Raw genomic sequence first — 19,682 nt, forward strand, 5'->3', positions numbered from 1 at the left:
ATACAACAACACACCTGTACAATGCTATAGACAAGCTATGACAGTACTAGCATATTTGGAAGTATGTAAGAGCTGTGTTGGTGCTGTGCTGTATCTGCAGTATAGTACAAGTATGCGGTTTTTGTTTCAACCAGGCAAAAACTATTATGCTCCTTTTCATTCTGCTTCAGGCAAAGTGGCATTGTGCTGGCATGGCATAAAGCTGTCCTAATTTACAGCTTGATCTAAAACCATCTTATCTCCAGTGGTCTGGGAATTCTTTGAAAGACATTGCAATCAGAACTTCTGTCTCCATTCTGAATGTATTAATTAAAATGCTGTGAATTAACTGATCTACTGATTCCCAAAATATGTCAATTAGAATTACATTATGATTTTTATCTGTATCTTAGGTTTTTAAAAGGTGCAGTTTTGCTAATATCAAATAAAGGAGGAAATAAAACAAGGTGACTGTGTGCCATCATTTTGCCTCGTTGCAGATCTGCCCATCCACGAGCTGTGTACATTAAAGGCATATCAAAAAAGTGTTTGTTGATGGATGCAGATGATGAAGCAGTCCTAAATTTCATTGCCAAGCATGAATGGGACCCAAATAAGCCTTCAGGAGTAACTGGGTCCTGTAAGAGAGCCCCTCCAGTTGAATTTCATGATTTAAACAGTATGTAATTTTTCTGTTCTAAAATCTCATTCATTAACTTCAGTAATGGATACATTCATATTAAAGACAACAGCCACTCTTAGTTTCTGAATCACACAGTGTTCAACATCAAATTTACTGAGTGCATATTATGAGATGGAGGGAAGCAAAGATCAACCAGTGTAATAGTAAAGTGCACAGGGAGACATAGCAGTTAGAGACGGGTCAGTATAGAGAAATGGATTACAACAGAATTGCTCCTGGAATGTTTGTCAGTTCAGAGAGCCTGAATGGTCTTGGTGACAGTGCCCCTTGGTTGAAAGTATTGCTGTTGAATGCCAGGCTGGTAAGGGCAAAAACAGTAATCCAGGACTTGATCCTGGTTGAGTAGCCAGTCTTGTTGGATGAGACTGAGTATCTGAACATCTCTCAGCTTTGCCCATCTAGGTTCTCCTTGTGACAGCAAGCAAGACCAAAGCTGCAATGGTCTCTTTGTTTCCTTAAAAGGTGCCCATCCCACCAATTTTGAATTCCTGTTCAGGACAGAATAGGAATTTTATAGTATACTACCCATTCTGTTGTCCAACAATCCCTTTTTCTGAACTAGCTGGAGTCAACTTGGGGGTGGTTCTTGTGGCCATATTTTCTTGTACTATCTAATAAAAACCAAGAACTTTCAAAGGTACTTGCTAAATCTTTTAATGCTGAACTTTTGATTTGATGATGTAGAATTTTGGTGAATTAAAGCCTTTGGTGAGTAATGGGGGTGATTATTTCTCCTTTTTTTTCAAGAAAAGCAAAGCAGTTTAAAATAATTTTAAAACAGTGCAGGTTCTACCTTGTCATTTTTTGTTATATTCTATTTATTTTTTGAAAGAAAGTAGCAAAAATTGAAGTGAGAAAACTTTGCTCTTCACACACCATATGGAATTTCTATAGTTGATGTTTTCCATGATGCTGTAGTATCTCACGGCACCCGAATGCAAGACTCTGGGCATATCAGAGCTAGCATGGCAACCAACATAACTTTGGAAATTGGATAAGGAGAGGGTGGCATACATGTCATTCATTTATAAAAGTTCTCACATATTGTAGAATACTAAAAGCATTCTATATTGAGTATTTAAATAGTATTTAGCATAATATTTATGCTATTTCTTTAGGTATTTACAAAATGGAAAAGAATATTGGGAGGCACTGGAGGTCTTCTGTCTCCCCACGACCTTGTATCTTAATGGAAAAGAAATTGCTACAAGAACAAGAACCTGTGCCCAAGGTAAATAAAATAAACATACAACCTTGTATTGTTCATTCTTCCTATGCTAAGCCATTAGGCAGTGCAAACCAGACAGGGATACAGTTGACTTAAATATTTCCTGATTTCAGAAATGCCAGACATTTTATTTACTGCTGTAAAAAAAAGTCAACAGTTCTTTCCCATTCATTTCAACCAACAAAAGAAAATCAGTTCAAACAATGGTTTCTCAGTTGGAAAAATCTGCTGTTTACTAATAGCCTTATCAAAAAAATCACTGCTTTCAAATTTTGGCTTGGTTATCTAAGACTCATATGGAGTTACTTTCTTGTTATGTTTGGAGCACTTCAGGACTCAAGGGGAAACCTACAGAAACTCTGGGCAAAGGAAAACTAATGGGAAAAGGCTGTGGGATAGCAGAGATAAAGGAAAGGGTAGGATGCCTTTGAACACCAGAATGCAAGAATCTGGGAACATCAGGGTCAGAATGGCAACTAACATAACCTTGGGAGTTGGGTAAGGAGAGGGTTTCATTCATTTATAAAGGTTCTCATGTGTTACTTCTGGTGTAGGGATAAAAGTGTGTACAGAAATGTGGCCTACAGTGTATTATTCAATAAGGTACCTGTGAATTATTCAGGGCTCTTGCAGGTAATATAAACCTTGTTATTTCAGGGTTTTTTTTAAATACCTGCTTCTCTTTATGCAGTCAATTCTGGTATAATATTTGGTGGACAAACTATACCAGAATAATCCTCTTCCAAGCATGATTCTGTAAACAGGATCCTGCATTCTTGAAGGCCCAAGTGTATGAGGGCTTATCAGGAATACCTTAGAACAAGAGTACAAAATGTGTTCCACCAGATACATTGGTCTTGGTGCTTGTTAAATTATTCTAATGTCCCAGCCTTTTCCAAGAATTAACACTTTTTATTGGCAACTGGCATTGCACCATGAAATAGGTTTCTATTGGTATTGAAAACTGTGGGTTCAAAGGAGTTGTTTACTGTGCTCAACTTCAGACCTCATATCCACTGCTTACTCAAGCTTTTGGACAGGTTATTTGTCCTTTGCCACACTTCCCACAACAGCTCTTTTGTGGTGGTGCTCAAGATAGTTTTTCAAATTGCCACATGTACATCTGGGCCCCAAAAGGTGCCTACCTCTGCTTTAGGAGCACCACTGATAAGCATCAAGCAGTATAGAGGATTTAACACTATACTTAGTTATTGGGTTTGGTGATTTCTGTTGCAGTGTTGAACAGAAGCACTTAATACTATTCCAAAGATTAATGCAAAGCTTGCAACCCATAGATTGGTCTTTCAAAATAGGTTGATTTGTAGAATTTTTAGAGCTTTATACTTGGTTAATTAAAAATCTTTTTTAGGATGCTGTATCAGAAAATGTGAATGCATTGGACACCAGAGAATTGGACAGAGGTATGTTACATACAAATCTGCTTAGTTTTTCTTTTGTTTTCCCACACGTACTTATATATTGAAAATAAGATAAATTCATTATCTGAGTTTAATTCATTTATATAATAACATAGGCTTAAAATCCTGTGAGTCTAGGCATGTGGGTTAGGCACCCAAGAGAAAAAGTAAATACTATGCATTTATTTATTTAATTTAATTTAGTTTAGTTAGATAATAATTTACAAATCATCTGCTGAGGCCAAAACAAGGACTCACCAAAGGGAAATAAATCCCAAGAGGTTGTTAATCCTTTATAATAGTCTTATGGGACTATTAGTGCAGAATACAAGTTGAATGAATGAATGAATGAATGAATGAATGAATGGAGAGCGTCCCTAGTGGCTCTTCCAGATATAGTTTGAGTACTTCTCCCATCAGCGTTAGCCAGCATAGCCAGTAATGAGGGCTGATGTGGAATGCAGTCCAACAATATCTGGAAGGTCAGAAGTTTGGCCTCTCCTGCTTTAGAAACATGTGGGTTGTGGATTAAAACCCTGGGGAGAAAATCCTGGAAGAACTGACAGCATTTTCAGTCCTGCTCTAACAGGAAAGCCCAGATGGTTTCAGAAAAGAATAAATAGCTCTACCATGACAAAGTCCACAATGCAGATCATGCTAGTGGAAAAGTCTGCATGTAAACAAAAGTAGCAGACTTTGTTTTCAGTGTAGGATCAGTTTTAGGTCTTTAAGGTACAGCTCAGACCAGATTAAGAGTTCAAGTTTTAGTTCACTTTTTAAAAGCAGGGAGAGTAGGTTTTTTTTAAAGCAGTATGTATTGAGCAGGCTCATAGTAACTCAATCCCTTGCAGTCCTCTTCTTCACCTTATTCCATATCTGTTGTTCACATTCCTGGTTAAGGAACAAAAAAGCATCTCTAGAACTGGATCCAGCTGAACCAGAATGGAAGCAGACTGCTTACATTAAAAAGTGGTGGGGCAACTTTTAAACTGACAGGTGTTCCACTTGTATCACCCCTAGGCATTAACAATGAAAATGTTTCTGTTTTCCCATACTTCATGTTAAAGTTATAACATTATTCATAATTGTTTTGATGAATTAGATTAACCTGTGGTTGGACCTTAACTGAAAACTGATTGATTTAACTGCTACTAGAGGAGATAGAAATTTTTGCTTTATTATGAACAGGTTAGATGTTGAAATTATACATTTTTGTAATATCCCTTGGTGTCCTTTTTCCCTATATAATTTTTATTTTATTTTATGTGAATCTCATTTCTTTTTTGTGCAAATAAAAAAAGAAAAAAGAAAATGTTTTTGACTTCCCAAATACGAATGAGTTGCAAATAGGTAAAGCATACAGTAAAATATGATGGCCAATCGAAAAGTCTAAAATGCTATAAAGAAAAATGCACGTATTAAACACAGGAAGCCCCTGCATGAAATTGGGAGATATGGAGTACTTCTTTTTTTAAAGGAGAATATATAGTGAGCATAACAGAAACCTGATAGTATAGAGAGAACTGGTAGATTATGGTTATCTCTAGAGATAAGCTCTATAGAAAGGACAAGATAGGACAAAGCAAGGGGAAAGACTTGCTCTGTATGTTAGAGTCACACTGACTACCTAACTTCACAGTATACTCACTTTGGGTGACAATACTAGGTTCCAAAAGCTATTTGGTACTGTGGTCGTACTCAGAATGTCTTGAGAATCAAGGATACATTCAAGGAGAAAATGTACTAATGAATTACTTCAGCTCTTCTTCGTGGTCTCCATGCAAATCACACACCAATGGGGCTTGACATGCAGTGTAGGCCTCATCTGGTGGAAACTTCCAGAGTTGGTCGCCATGGAGTGGGCAGGAGCAGGGACAGCCCTGCACTCTGAGTGGTACATAGGCGGCAGCTCCTGCCCATTCCCTCAGTTTCTTTTCTACCGCACTGGGCTTCGCTCTCCGGATCGGTCCTCTCCAGCTTAAACAGTTCGCCATTTTTTTTTCTTTCTCCCTTCTATTCAAAAACAACAAAAAAACCAAAGTCCTCTTCTCCTTTAACTGCGTGGAGAGAAGGCTGCCGCTTCTCTCTCCTCTTTCTCTAACCTTTCTCAAGCTTCAGTTTTCTCTCTCTTCCTTGGCTCCTCCAAGGACTGCATGGCCGATTCAACTCCACGTTGCTGCACCTCTTGCGCAGCTAGGATGCCTGCCAACAATGGGCACCCTAAGTGCCCCCTCTGCCTCGGCAAGGGGCACATCGTGGAGACTTGCACCCACTGCCAGGCCTTTAAGAAGCAGACACGCCAGCAAAGAATCACACAGCTTAAACAGGCCTTATGGTGGTGCGCCCTCACATCCTTTACCCCGGGAGTGGATAATCCCCCCAGGGAAAGATTCCTCTAAGCCCACCAGGGCAAGGAGGAGGGCAGCGTCATCAGGGGAAGGCCCCTCCAATGCGGCGGCGCCAGCGAAGAAAAGAAAGCGCTGCGTTACAAAGGAGCCACTTCCTGTGGCATCGGAGCCAGCCCAGGATCATGCGGTCTTCCTGGCCTCTGGAGCACCCCCGGGCGCAACCCCCGCATATCCAGGACTGGAGCAGCTGGGCGCTGCCATCCCAACAATGTCGCCCGTGCCTCTGGTTACCCCCACATGTGGCACGGCCTCCATGGTCACAACTGAGACCGCCGAAAGAGCACCCCCCTCCCCGGGGAACGCTGGTCCCTAGGGGCGTCCACAGGCACTGAGAATCTGCAACAGAGCCGGCAGGATCATCGCACCCCCCCCGCTGGAACCGAGGGGGATCAGCACAGCAGCTAGAGGCCTCCCCACTCTCCAGCTCTACCATCTTCAGCTATCTGCCGACAGGGAGGCCCTGCCCAGCCAATTTTGACTCTGCTTCATCGGAGGCCTGCACTTCCCGCGCCAGGTCTAGGCCCAGGTCTCAGACCTCAAGGAAGAGGCTTACGAGGGTGCAATGTGCACAGAGCCTCTCTTCCTCTAGCGATTCCCGTTCCCAGAACGCATTGAATATTCTCCCGCCTCACCGCCAGTGCTCAGAAGGCATGCGCAAGGCAGAGGCAGCCAGCAGGAGCATTCCAGGACTGCATGGCGCTCAGATCCTCAGACTCAGATCGCACCAGCAGGAAGCAGGGCTCTCGCGGATCGGATTACAGCACTGCAGCTTCTCGCCATCGCTGGATCTCACCTAGTGGCAAGTCGAGCAGCACCTCCAGATACGAGAAGGCCCAAAAGGCACCGCTGGTACAGCGAGGACCCTACAAGCGATGAGGCCTACCCCAGGAGCCCCCCCCCCCCGCCAGCACCACTACTCCCACAGCCCTGCTTCGCACTGCAAACACACATGCGCCGCCCATTGGGACAGGAGCACCCACTATCATTGATCCATATCACAGGATTCAGGTCAGAGCCACTCCCCTGCCTCAGGACACCTCCACTCCCCTGCAACCCCAAACCACACCCCAGGGGGGCAGGCCTGGGACCAGGATCTCTCTTTTTCACCTGCCAAAGGGAGTAGTTTCACTGATATGGTGCTCCGCATGGCCGAGGACTGAAACTTCCAAACCTGCCAGCCCTCCGAACCTGAGGCAGACCCGTGCTATGATGCACTTGCCTCTGGGGACAACACCACAGTGTCCATCCCGGTCATGCTTGCCCTGCTGCGCACAGCACAGCAGTCCTGGAAGGCCCCGTCTGACCCTCTGACCACCTCATGCAGGGCTGAATCCAGGTTTAAAGTTATGATCAAGCCCTTCCCCCACCTACTCCACCACCCAAGGCCCAACTCCATCATTATGGAGGCCATTCAGGGTACCCCACAAAGGGACCAGCCCCACCCCAGTGGACAGAGAGGGGTACCGCTTGGACACTATGTCCAAAGAGATCTATGCCGCGGCTGCACTTGGCGTCAGAATATCCAACTATGAGACCACTATGGGAAAAGTTGGGAGCTATTGTGGGCCAGCTCCTGAGCACCTGCGTGAGCCCGTCCACCTCATGCACACTAAAGCTGAGGACCTCTCCAGGTTCCAGCTGGAAGCAGCTCAATATCACATCAACTGCAACAGGAAGGCCATGATGGGGGCAGTGGCTATACGCCGCCATGCCTGGTTGTGTTCTGCCTCTCTCCCCGCTGAAACCCGAGCCTGCTTTGAAGACCTGCCCCTCGATGGTGAAGGACTCTTCAGTACTCAAACTGATGAGAGTATGAACTCTATACAAATCGCACACCACTGGAAAGCGTGTGGGCTTTGGCCAGGGCCCAAGACAGAGGAGTTGGCAGGGAAAGCAGCTGGTCCCCAGACGCCATTCTGGTCCGGACCGCCCCATGTGCTCCAGAGCGCCACGTTCTAACAAAAGGTGGGACTTCCAACCCCGCCAGAGGCCCCAGCAGAAGGCCAGGACAACAGGCGCAGGGTATGATGCCCTAGCCCAGGCAACCCCTCCACCACTTCATCTGCTACTCCACCTCCCACCCCACCATCTGCTTCACAGATCCTGGTGCGTTTCCTCCCCGCATGGGAGGGCATCACCTCAGATTCCTGGGTCTTCTCCATCATCAGGTTGGGGTACAGAATAGAATTCGACTCCCTCCCACCCCTTGGCCACATCAGGACAATGACCCCATCGCCTGCCCTATGGGTGGAAGTACAAACCATGCTGGACAAGGAGGCAATTGAACATGTTTCCCCCTCTGACCACAGGGGCTTCTACTCTAGGTACTTCACAGTACCCAAGCAGGATGGGACTCCAAGACCCATACTGAACTTAAGGAGGGTGAACAAATTCATCACCCCTAAGAAGTTCAGGATGGTCACACCACAGGGCATTCCCCCTCACCTTAACCAAGGAGACTGGTTTGCCTCCATAGACCTCAAGGACGCTTACTTGCGATCCACCCCGAGTTCAAACATTTTCTGCACTTCCAAATCGGCCAGCAGGCTTTTCAGTTCTGCATCCTGCCCTTTGGGTTAGCCACGGCCCCACGCGTATTCACCAAATGCGTGGTGGTTGCTTGTGCCCACCTCAGGCTCCAGGGGATTCAGGTTTTTCCCTACCTGGATGACTGGCTCCTCGTGGCCCCCTCCAGGGAGAATCTACTGTGCAGTGTGTTCCTGACATGCCGCCTCCTTCAGGACCTGGGTCTCCTTATAAACCACGACAAATCTGTTCTGTCCCCTACACAGTCTAAACTCTTCATAGGGGCTCACCTGGACGCCACCCTCACCAAAGCCTTTTTTCCACAGCCAAGGGCAGAGGCCATCACCACACTGGCCGCTGCTGTCAGGGCCACACCTCTGTCCACCGCCCACACCATCCAGAAGCTGCTGGGCCTCATGGCCACCACGGTCACGGTGCTTCAGCTGGCAAGGTTTCACATGAGATCTCTTCAGCTGTGGTTCGTGAGAGCCTTCATGTGGGACGAAGACCTTACACAACCCACCTTACCCCCCCCCCCCAGGAGGTCAGGGAGTCCCTACTATGGTGGTGCACCGTGGACAATCTTACCATGGGCATCCTCTTCCTCCCCTCCCCCCTAGCCCTCTGTGACCATCACCACTGACGCCTCCAACACCGACTGGTGTGCTCACTGCGCAGACATGCATGCTCTAGGCCACTGGGACCAGAGGGAGGCCTGTCTCCACATCAATGCTCTGGAGACGCTGGCGGTCCAGAAAGCTCTGGTATCCTTCCAGAACATCCTGTCAGGATGTCAGGTTGCCACAACACCATCATGCAGTACCTGAACAAGCAGGGAGGGACCCTTTCCGTCCGTTTCGCGACTTTGGCCTCAGACATCTGGCACTGGTGCACCCAGAAGGGCATCACCATCACCGCAGTGCATGTCGCAGGGTGCCTAAACACCCTAGCCGACTCCCTCAGTCGTGCAACCTCCACCCTCCACTAGTGGGAGCTGGAGACAGCCACCTTCCTCTCCCTGTGCACCAAATGGGGTCAGCCCACAATCAACCTCTTTGCTACCCCGAACAACGCGAACTGGAGGCTGTTCTGCTCCCGAGCAGGACATGGCAGGCCATCCCTGGGGGATGCGTTCCTACACAGATGGGAGGGGGACCTCTTCTACGCCTTTCCCCTGATCACCAAAGTAGTGGCCAAAATCCAGAGGGAGGGAACCAGCTGCATTCTGATCATTCCCTGGTGGCCAAGACAACCCTGGTTCCCTCTCCTCCTTCGCCTGTCAGGGAACACCTTCTACCACCTGCCCTTTAGGTCCAGCCTCCTCTCCCAGGACCAGGGCAGGATCCTGCGCCTAATAGCCTGGAAGATACCCCCCTGACAGAACCCTACGGCTCCCTACCTCAGGCTGTCGCCACCGTGCTATTGGCCACCCTCAAACCCTCCACACGCTGCTCCTACGAGGCTAAGTGGAAAACCTTCTCAGCTTCCACTACAGCACAGGGCCTTGACCCCTCCCTAGCCTCCATGGAACACATCCTGGAGTACCTGCAATCCCGCTTTGCAGCGGGTCTCTCCCCCTCCTCCATTAGGGTTCACCTAGCAGCCATCTCCCACTTCCACCCTCCCATACAAGGGTCCTCTGTATTTGCCCACCCACTGGCACGCCATTTCCTCAGGGCCTCCGCAACCTTGCCCCACCAACCTGGCCCCATTCCTCCTCTTGGAGCCTCTCTGTAGTTCTGCAGGCCCTCACAAAGAGGCCCTTTGAACCGATGGCCACAACGGACCTTAGGCTCCTGTCCTGAAAGACTGCCTTTCTGGTGGCTATCAGCCCAACATGCCAGCGAGCTAGCAGCCCTTTGGATCGATGCTCCCTTCATGACATTCCACAGGAACAAGGTCGTACTTCATCCAGACGCAAGCTTTGTCTCAAAGGTGACATCTTCATTCCACCTGAACCAGGACATCATCCTGCCCACCTTCTTCCCCAACCCGTCCACCTCCATTGAGGCCACCTTGCATCTACTAGACGTCAGAAAGGCCCTCACCTACTACAGGTCCAGGACTGAGACCATCTGCCACTCAGAGCGCCTCTTCATTTGCTGAAGGCTCCAAAGCCGGGGAAGCTGTCTCCAGCCAGAGACTATCCAAATGAGTCTCCAACTCCATCACCCTCGCCTACAAGATGGCCAAGATCCCAATGACTAGACAGCCACGTGCGCACTCCACACACGCCCAGGCCACATCCACTGCTCTACTGGCTGGCATTCCCCTTCAGGAAATCTGCAGGGCAGCGACATGGTCCACACCATTGACCTTCGTGTGCCACTAGCGGCTAGACGGATATCGGCTAGCGGATAACCTCCCTCCTCCTGAGGTGCCAGCTTGCTAATCGCCCCATTGGTGTGTGATTTGCATGGAGACCACGAAGAAGAAAGGCAGGTTGCTTACCTGTAACTGTCGTTCTTCGAGTGGTCATCCATGCATTCACACAACCCGCCTCCGCCCCGCTGGCTATCGTCAGCTTCCGCCCCATATGGGCCGGGGCAGGGTGCTATCGCCACTCCATACATTATTTATTTTACTTATTTAGAAAGCTTCTATGCCGCCCCATTCACCGAAGCCTCGGGGCGGCTTACAACAATAAATAATAACAATATAAAACAATATAATATAATTGGAGACGTCCTGGCCATAAAAATAAAATAAATAAATAATATTAACAATTAAAATGGCGTTTAAATAAAAAGGTCTTTGGCTGGCGTCGAAAAACAAATGACGGCACCAGGCGGACCTCTCTGGGGAGCACATTCCATAGATTAGGCGCCACCACAGAGAAAGCCCTCCTCCGAGTACATACCCTCCTAATATCCTTCACGGAGGGTTTCCAGAGAAGGGCCTCTCCCGCTGATCTCAAAGGGCGGGCAGGCACATATGGACATAAGCGCTCCTTTAGGTAACCAGGACCCAAGCCGTTAAGGGCTTTATAGGTCATAACCAACACCTTGAATTGGGCTCGGACTTCAATGGGGAGCCAGTGAAGCTGACAGAGAACTGGAGTCATGTGAACATAACGCCCAGTCCCCGTCAGCAGCCTGGCAGCTCTATTTTGAACCAACTGAAGTATCTGGACCGTCTTCAAGGGCAGCTCCACGTAGAGCGAGTTACAGAAGTCAAGTCAGGAAGTCACCAACGTGTGTGTCACTGTCGCCAGGCAGTCATTCTCCAGGTAGGGACACAGCTGATGGATCAACCGAAGCTGAAAGAAAGTGCTCCTTGCCACCGGTGTCACCTGAGCTTCCAGTGAAAGCTCTGGAATGCTTGAATATATGATGCTCGAATCCCTCGCACGCCTAGGACAGCACAGTCTTCAGGCACTGAGGGAATGGGCAGGAGCTGCCGTCTATGTACCACTCAGAGTGCAGGGTGGTCCCTGCTCCCGCCCACTCCATGGCGACTAACTCTGGAAGTTTCCACTGGATGAGGCCTACACTGCGTGTCAGGCCCCATTGGTGTGTGAATGCATGGATGACCACTCGAAGAACGACAGTTACAGGTAAGCAACCTGCCTTTACTTTCAGCTAGACAGTGAAGAAGCAAAAATTCTCCATACCTTAAGCAACTGTGTACTGGAACAAACAGTCATGAACCAATCCAGTGGGAGCCATTCCTGCATTTAATTGTAGATAGTACTCAAGACCTGGAGTGAAATGCAAGCCTTGTTGAACTGGCTGGAAATAGGGGTGCTTAGAAATGTGATTTATATGTAAGTGGAAAATACCAAGGAAGTCAGACGCAGTCATGCCTTCAGAAGACAACACTTTTCTAAAATGAGGAAACTGGTAAAAAGAAAAGTTGAACAACAAAGTCAAGAAAATCAAATCCTTCCAGAATGCTTAGGGATTACACAAATCACAATCAGATAAGAGTGGTTTTTCACCATGGTCTCTGTGCATCACACATATGGGTGCTGTGCCTGTGCAGTGCCACATTTGGGAAGATTCCTTCCCAGTCTTCTTCCCAATTCTGGGCTTAGCCCAGAATTTTTGGTGGAAGCTCCACTCCCCCTCCTCTTCACCATTATATAAATAAGCAGGCTCCCATCATTTCCTGAATTTGCTTTTGACCATCATTTACAGTGCCTCGGGATCTCTAGCTCCCTTTGTAGCTTTTTACCTCACAGTATGTCCTATCTCTAACTCTGATTCTTATTATTCATAATCTTTTGAGATATTTTCTCTCTCCACCTTCACTTATTCCCCATTTTCACCAAACCTCCCTTTCCTCCTCATCACCTCACCAAAAAAACAAAACAAACCCACAACATTTCTATCATCTCTCCCCTCGATATTCTTACCCTGTCAATTTTTCTTTTTTTCCTCCAATGACACTAAAACTGGTGCTTCAGTAGTGTGCAGAGTGTGAAGTGAAGATGCCGTCAACTGAAATCCACTCCCTGTGTCACTTCTGTTTGGGAGAGGAACATCACATGGAAAAGTTCCTTCACTAAACAAGCCAGGAAAAACAGGGCTGGTTGCCTTAAAATGGAAATGTCCCTTCATCACTATGAAGGACGTTGCTGGTGATGAGGGGGAAGGCTGCTCAACTTCAAAGGAGGCTGCAAAAAAGCAACCAGCAGCCAATGCTCCGACCAAGCCCAGGTTGACTTCAACCATTTCAAAATTGTTGGCTGCCTCAGACATGCCTAAGAAGCTTAAGGAAAAGTGAAATGACCTTGTGTCCGAGGGGCATAAAGAGTCTAAAAAGGCTTGCAAGCCTAAACACGTGAAGAGAACAGAATACTGCTCTCCCTCCCGTTGTGAGCATCATGGCTCACCAGTCCAGGTAACCACTCCAACCTCTTCATCCACACTGGCCATGCTACCAACTTGAGCCTCTCCATCCCATCACTCTGCGACTCCAGCTCAATCAGACCTCACCAGGATCCAACTCAAGCCATCAGGACCAGCATCATTTTCAGAATGGGAGATTCATGACTCACCAGTCCAGTCTCCAAGAACTTAGACTTCCTCTGCCAGATGGTTACACCTGCACGTTGGACATCTTGTCCATTCAGTCCTGCTTATACCCACCCATCACCAATGTCTGTCCACCATTTCATCTGTGGGTTTGAACTGACAGCACAATCATACAGGGGGAGCCCATACTGGGGTGTATATTCCTTGCAAGGATGTTACTTTCCCAGGTACCCATGTGAATGTGCTACAAACCTCTGCAAATACAAATGGCCACCAGCTCCTCCTAGATCTGTGGAATACTGGTCCTCACCATAACCACTTCACCATCCTGAACTCGAGCCAGGCACTTCTCAGACCACTCAACAACACCCTTCAGCTGTCCAAAGATCTCTGTCCATCATTCAGATCCTCCTTATAGGATTTGATGAATTGCAACTCAACTCACATACAGAATCTGCAGAGCCTGTCTCTACAATCCTGGACAGCATTGTCTCCTCCCAAAGCCCAGGATCCCCAGGGGAAAGCCTTGGACACTTTTCCAAGCTAGTCTTCTAGATGGCCACACCTTTAGGCATCCACGTCCAGCGAACTATGGAGCCTAATCTATGATAAGATCTGGATGGAGGAATCGGTCCCAATAGGGATTCTGTTTAATCCATTCCTCTTTTAATGCCATACAAATTAATGGCCACTGCTCAATCTTGTGGAAGTGATTTCCATCATTTCACTAGGCAGTATGTGAAGGAGCGTTTCTGGGTCAGCTGAGCCCATTGGGAGTAGAGATTTTGTATTCAAGAGAGAAAGATATTGGAGTTGTGGTGCATAGGTGCATGGTGATTCTACAAAAGGGAAATTGTCCTTTATAGTAGGACAAATCCATCAATGCAAATGTGGAGGTTCATTCCTCACCACTGGGTTATTTCTCCTTCCCCTTCTGCTGCCACTGTTGAACTATATCCCTTTTATTTAATTGCCTTATCCCCTTAAGGCCATTAGGCATGAGACGAAAAACAGAGGTAAAAGAAAAGGAAGCAAACATCTGATGAATGGGTATCTTTAGAATGTTCAGTTCTTCATTGTGGTCTCTGTGCATCACACATTATGGGTGCTGCACCTGTGCAGTGCTTGAAGCTGGGTAGAATACAAAGCTTTAACGGATTTTGGCGGGAACTCCGCACCCCTCCCCTGCAGTGCTATAAAGGGCAGAGTGCCTGCCATTGTCCCCAGTCTTCTTTCGACCTCCGATTGCTTTGCCTCGAGCCGTTCGGTATCTTCCATTACATTCTCTTGCTCTTTTCTAACTGCTGTTTCTCTTGCTCTACTAGTTAAAAAACCTTTTCCAAGTTTTTCACATCCTTACCCTTCCCTAGTTAGACAGTTTTTCTTTCCCCCCGGCAAAAATAAAAAAATTATACTTCTTACCTTTTTGCTATCTTTTCACTTCACTCTGTTCGCTATCCACTTCTTCTTGATGGCTCAGCACGCGGCTTTTTGAAAGTGCTCTAGGTGCGGGGCCAAAATGTCTCCAACGGACCCGCACAAGCTTTGCCTCCTATGCTTAGGAGAGGGTCATTGCACTGACACATGCGGCCATTGTCAGTTGTTCACCAAACAGGCCTGCAAAAATTGGGAGAACCGGCTGAGTAAGATCCTTTGGGATCAGGCCCTCCTAGCCTCAGATGAGCTTGCCCCCAGGCTGCTCCAGCGGGCCCGCCCACGGTGACCTCTGCTCATTCACCATCCGAGGGAGCTGCTTCCAGGGAAACCATTTGCTCCTCCCATTCCTCCTCTTTGAAACAAAAGGAGAAACGGAAGCACATCGGGCAAGGGGATCCGTTGGTCTAGAAGAAGGCTAAGGCAGCCAAGACTGACAAAGCCGACCGCAAGCAGCATCGGCTTGCCCAGGGGCCTTGCAGGGACTCGGGTTCGATGGCACCATCGGTCCCAAAAGCCGCCTCAGTCCCGACACATTCGGGTCCAACAACACAGGCTGTAATGCAGGTCACACCACCTGGATTCCCCCAGCGGATCGCGTTGTCAGCTCCTTCGGAGTTGGATCCCTCCGAGCCCATGCTCCACGGATCAACGTCCAATGGTGAGATTCAGGATTCACCACTCTGGTCTACCGAGCCACCCACCGGCATGATCACTGACTCCAATGCCATCATCACCAGAGGCATCCCCAAGGCCGCTGCCTCCATCTGACACGTGTTGCCACCAATGTGTCTCGGGACAATCCACCAGGAGCTGGGTCCTGATGCTGTATGGTGGGTTCGAGCCGCCTCAGTCTCATCACTGGGACTACCCGCCACCGTACAGCTACTATCCCTTACCTCCACAGCGCAGATGCCGGTCCCGTCCTTCCAGAATGAAAGCGCTTTGTACCTCGGTGGCCGCAACTTCCCACCTTCCTCTGTCTCTGGCCGACTCATCATCTAGTCCACCATACCATTATGATTTGGACTCTGAGGACTCGGATCAGCTCTCCACATCCCCCAATGCCGTCATCTTGACCTAGGGACCTGGGCCGCCGGAAGAGTCCTACTCCACCTTTGGAGAGCTCATGGCTCGATGTATGCAGACATTGGAGATAGAAGTGGAACACCGGGCGAACACCAATGAGGACCACTTCTGTGACATCGTTCGTAAGGAACAGTCATTCGTCATCTTCATTCCACTGATAACGACTCTTTGCCAGGCTATGACAGACACCTGGGAGTTTCCGAGCCAGCCGCATCCAACGTCCCAGAGATACAAGTTGATGTACAAGGTTAGGTAGCAGGACAGCCCATTCCTGCTGAAGCACCCGAAGCCAAACTCAATAGTAGTCGAGTTGTCCCAGGGTCAAGATAACAGGGAGCACTCGACTCTGAGAGACAAGTAAGGTCGGAAGATAGACCTGATGGCGCGCCACATTTACACAGCTATGGGGCTAGGCCTGCAGATATCTAACTACGAGGCAACGATGGCCAGGTATCAATACTTTATGATGCAACCTCTAGAATCCATCACCTCCACTATTCCAGAGCAGCAACGCAACCTGGCCCGCGTGTTTATCCGCGAGGCTATGCAACTAGCCATCCAACAGCTCAGTATGGTGCACCATCACATAGATTGTGACTCCCGAGCACTCATCGGATCCATCGCCTTACACCGGCACGTGTGGCTATGCTCCTGCAACTTCCCAGATGAGACAAAGAGGCGCATCGAAGGCATGCCTTTCAACGGTTCAGGTCTTTTTCATGACCGCATGGAACATAAGCTTGAGTACATTTACTCAAGCCACCACCTGGAAGATGGAGATACCAAATGTGAACCAACGTAAATGGCCGCAATCTCGCTATCATCAATACCAGCCGTACCACCATTATCAGCCATGCCAACAATATCAACCATGCCAGCAACGCAACCGAGGCCAACTTGCCACTCAGTTCCAGCAAGGTCAGGGCCGTCAACCCACCGACAAGTGGCAGCTTTGACAAGGCATGTGAGCTGATCTTCTCTCTTTCCATTCAACTTCCCCCCCTCCCCTTTGGGGACTGGCTGCAAGACCAACTCCCCATCTGGGAGTTCATCACATCTGATAAGTGGGTGCTTTCCATCATTGAGCCTGGATATAAAATCAAGTTTGATACTGTGCCCCCCCGGGACAGATCCGTTACACTTCCCCATCAGTGGTCCTGAGACAAAATCTCCCAATTACTTCGTAAAGGAGCGATTCGCCAAATCTCTTGCTCAGAGGGGCTTCATGGCTTCTACTCGAGATATTTTACGGTCCCAAAGCGGGACGGTGGTCTACGCCCTATACTCAATTTTATATCCGGGCTTATTCATGGTGTGAATAAGTTCATTAAGACTAAAAAATTCCGGATGACCACCCTTCAAAATATCCTCCCATTGCTCAGGAGGGAAGATTGGTTCGCCTCTCTGGACTTAAAGGATGCCTAGTTCCATATGAGCATCCACCCGTCTCACAGATGGCTTCTCCACTTCATGGTCGGCTCTGATATCTTTGAATATAACATCCTCCCTTTTGGACTAACTACGGTTCCACAAGTTTTCATGAAATGTATGGCACCTGTTTGCGCCCACCTCCGGTTACAGGGTGTCCAAATATACCCCTACCTAGATGATTGGCTGATTGTCTCCCCATCTCAAGAGCATCTGCTTTCAGCCGTTGACACTATGTGTAAACTTTAGACGAACTCGGGCTGTGTATTAATACCGAGAAATCCTGTCTTGCCCCCTCACAGGTCATCGACTTTATTGGAGCATGTCTCGACTCAATATGAGCCAGGGCGTTCCTGCCACGGGCTCGAATGGACAAGCTTCGATCATCGATTCAGCATATCCAAGATGGCCACCCAACTCCTGCGTTATCCATTCAGAAGCTCCTCAAGCACATGGCCTCAACAATTGCAGTCGTTCCCAACACCAGGCTCCGAGTGCGACCCCTGCAGCTGTGGTTCAACGGCCTCTTCCATCCACAGCACGCCTCTCCAAAGCATCCGCTGCTGCCACCTACCTTTGTTCACCAGACTTTGACTTGGTGGACGAACAAAGACAATCTCTCCATAGGCGTCCCATTCCAGCAACCGCAGCCCTCGGTGTCCCTCCATACCAATGCCTCCCTTATGGGATGGGGAGCTCATTGTGCCAGCCTGTGCACTCAGGGCATATGGCAAGCCCACGAGAAGACCAAGCACATCAATTACCTGGATCTGCTTGCAGTCTTCAAAGCTCTCCGATCCTTCGAGTCCACCCTTCAAAACCAAATAGTCCAAGTAGCCTAGGACAATGTCATGATGGTATTTTATGTCAACAAGCAGGGCGGTACGAGATCGGTACCATGGGCTCACCTAGCCCTGTGAATATGGGACTGGTATATCCGCAGGGGGATTACTCTACTAGCAGTCCATCTTGCGGGTATAGACAGCGAGGAAGCAGATACCCTCAGCAGGAAAATGTCCTCAACTCATGAGTGAGAGTTGGACAAGCAGGTCTGCAACAACATTTTCCTTCGCTGGGGCACCCCAACCATAGACCTGCTTGCTACAGCGACCAATTCGAGGTGCATGGATTACTGCTCCCGGGCAGGCATGGGCCCGAACTCACTGGGAGATGCCCTGATGGTGAGTTGGATGAACTTTTTCTTCTACACATTCCCTCCGATCCTGCTAATCACAAAGACCCTGGAAAAAATTGTCCACGACAAAGCCCAGGCAATTCTTGTTATGCCGTGGTGGTCACGCCAACCCTGGTTCCCAACCATCCTCAATCTCTCCCACCGAACCTTCGTCCGTCTACCACAAGTACCTCACCTAATTACACAGGAGAATGGGGCAATTCGCCATCCCGACCTCGATTCTCTCAACCTCACCGTGTGGCTCCTCCAATAACTGTTCCTTGTTCTTCGACTTCAGTCCCGACAACCTCATCAGTCCCAATGACTCCGATACTTCCCTCGGTACCGGAACAATGATCAATACCGACAGAGCCTACACACACCATATCGAATCCAAATCTTCTCCAGTTGGACATTGAATTCATTCTCCAATCTGCGCTACGACCAGCCACCTGCCGATCGTATGAGGTTAAATGGAAGCGTTTTACCACCTTTGTAGTGACCAACCAATTTCCTCCTCATTCAGCCTCAATTGACAATATTTTACTTTTTCTACTCTCCTTACATCAGCATGGACTTAAACCCACTTCTGTTAAAGTGTCCATCGCCGCAGTTTCTCATTTTCGTGGTCCGGTATCCGGCTCCTCCATTTTCTCACATGTTCTCATCTGTCGTTTCCTGAAGGGACTACAGAATCTCCAACCTCCAGTTTGCCCCGTGGTACTGACATGGAGCCTATCTGTTGTATTGCAAGCTCTTACCAGAGCCCTGTTTGAACCTTTGGCAACAACTGAATTACACCTGCTGTCCTGGAAAACCGCCTTTCTTGTTGCCATCACCTTGGCTAGAAGGGTGAGCAAACTCTGTGCTCTTTGTGTTGACCCGCCTTACCTTTTCATAAGGAAAAGGTAGTCCTTCGCAACTTTCCTCCCTAAAGTTGCTACACCTTTTCATGTCAATCCCGATGTACGTCGATGCCTGGCTTTCTATCGGTCCTGTACAGAGAACTTCAGAAAGGCCAAACGCCTCTTCGTTAAGTATTCCGAACTGGATAAGGGCTCTGCTATCTCCTCCCAAAGACTCTCCAGGTGGATCGTCTAAACCATTGAACTGGCATATCAATTGTCTAAGCTGGACCTCCCGGTCGTGCCCAAGGGCCATTCCACCAGAGCTGTGGCTGCCTCCTCGGCTTTTTCTGCTGGCATCCCACTGCCTGACATCTGCAAGGCAGGAACATGGATGACTCCCTGCACATTTACCAGGCATTATAGACTTGACGTGCATGCCAGACAGGACTGTTCCTTTGGTCATGCCGT

General features: G+C 48.3%; 1 protein-coding gene across 1 annotated transcript in view; it reads left to right on the top strand.

Annotated features, from left to right (window-relative positions):
• CEP72 (centrosomal protein 72) overlaps nt 1-19,682 on the top strand; it is a 67,491-nt gene that overhangs the window by 12,902 nt on the left and 34,907 nt on the right. Inside the window, exons 5-7 of the mRNA XM_044419081.1 lie at nt 480-658; nt 1,801-1,913; nt 3,280-3,331. Coding sequence (XP_044275016.1) covers nt 480-658; nt 1,801-1,913; nt 3,280-3,331 — 344 coding nt within the window. The remainder of the gene's footprint in view (nt 1-479; nt 659-1,800; nt 1,914-3,279; nt 3,332-19,682) is intronic.

This window comes from Varanus komodoensis, unplaced genomic scaffold (genome assembly GCF_004798865.1).
Source record: "Varanus komodoensis strain SLA01 unplaced genomic scaffold, ASM479886v1 scaffold10, whole genome shotgun sequence".
NCBI lineage: Eukaryota > Metazoa > Chordata > Lepidosauria > Squamata > Varanidae > Varanus > Varanus komodoensis.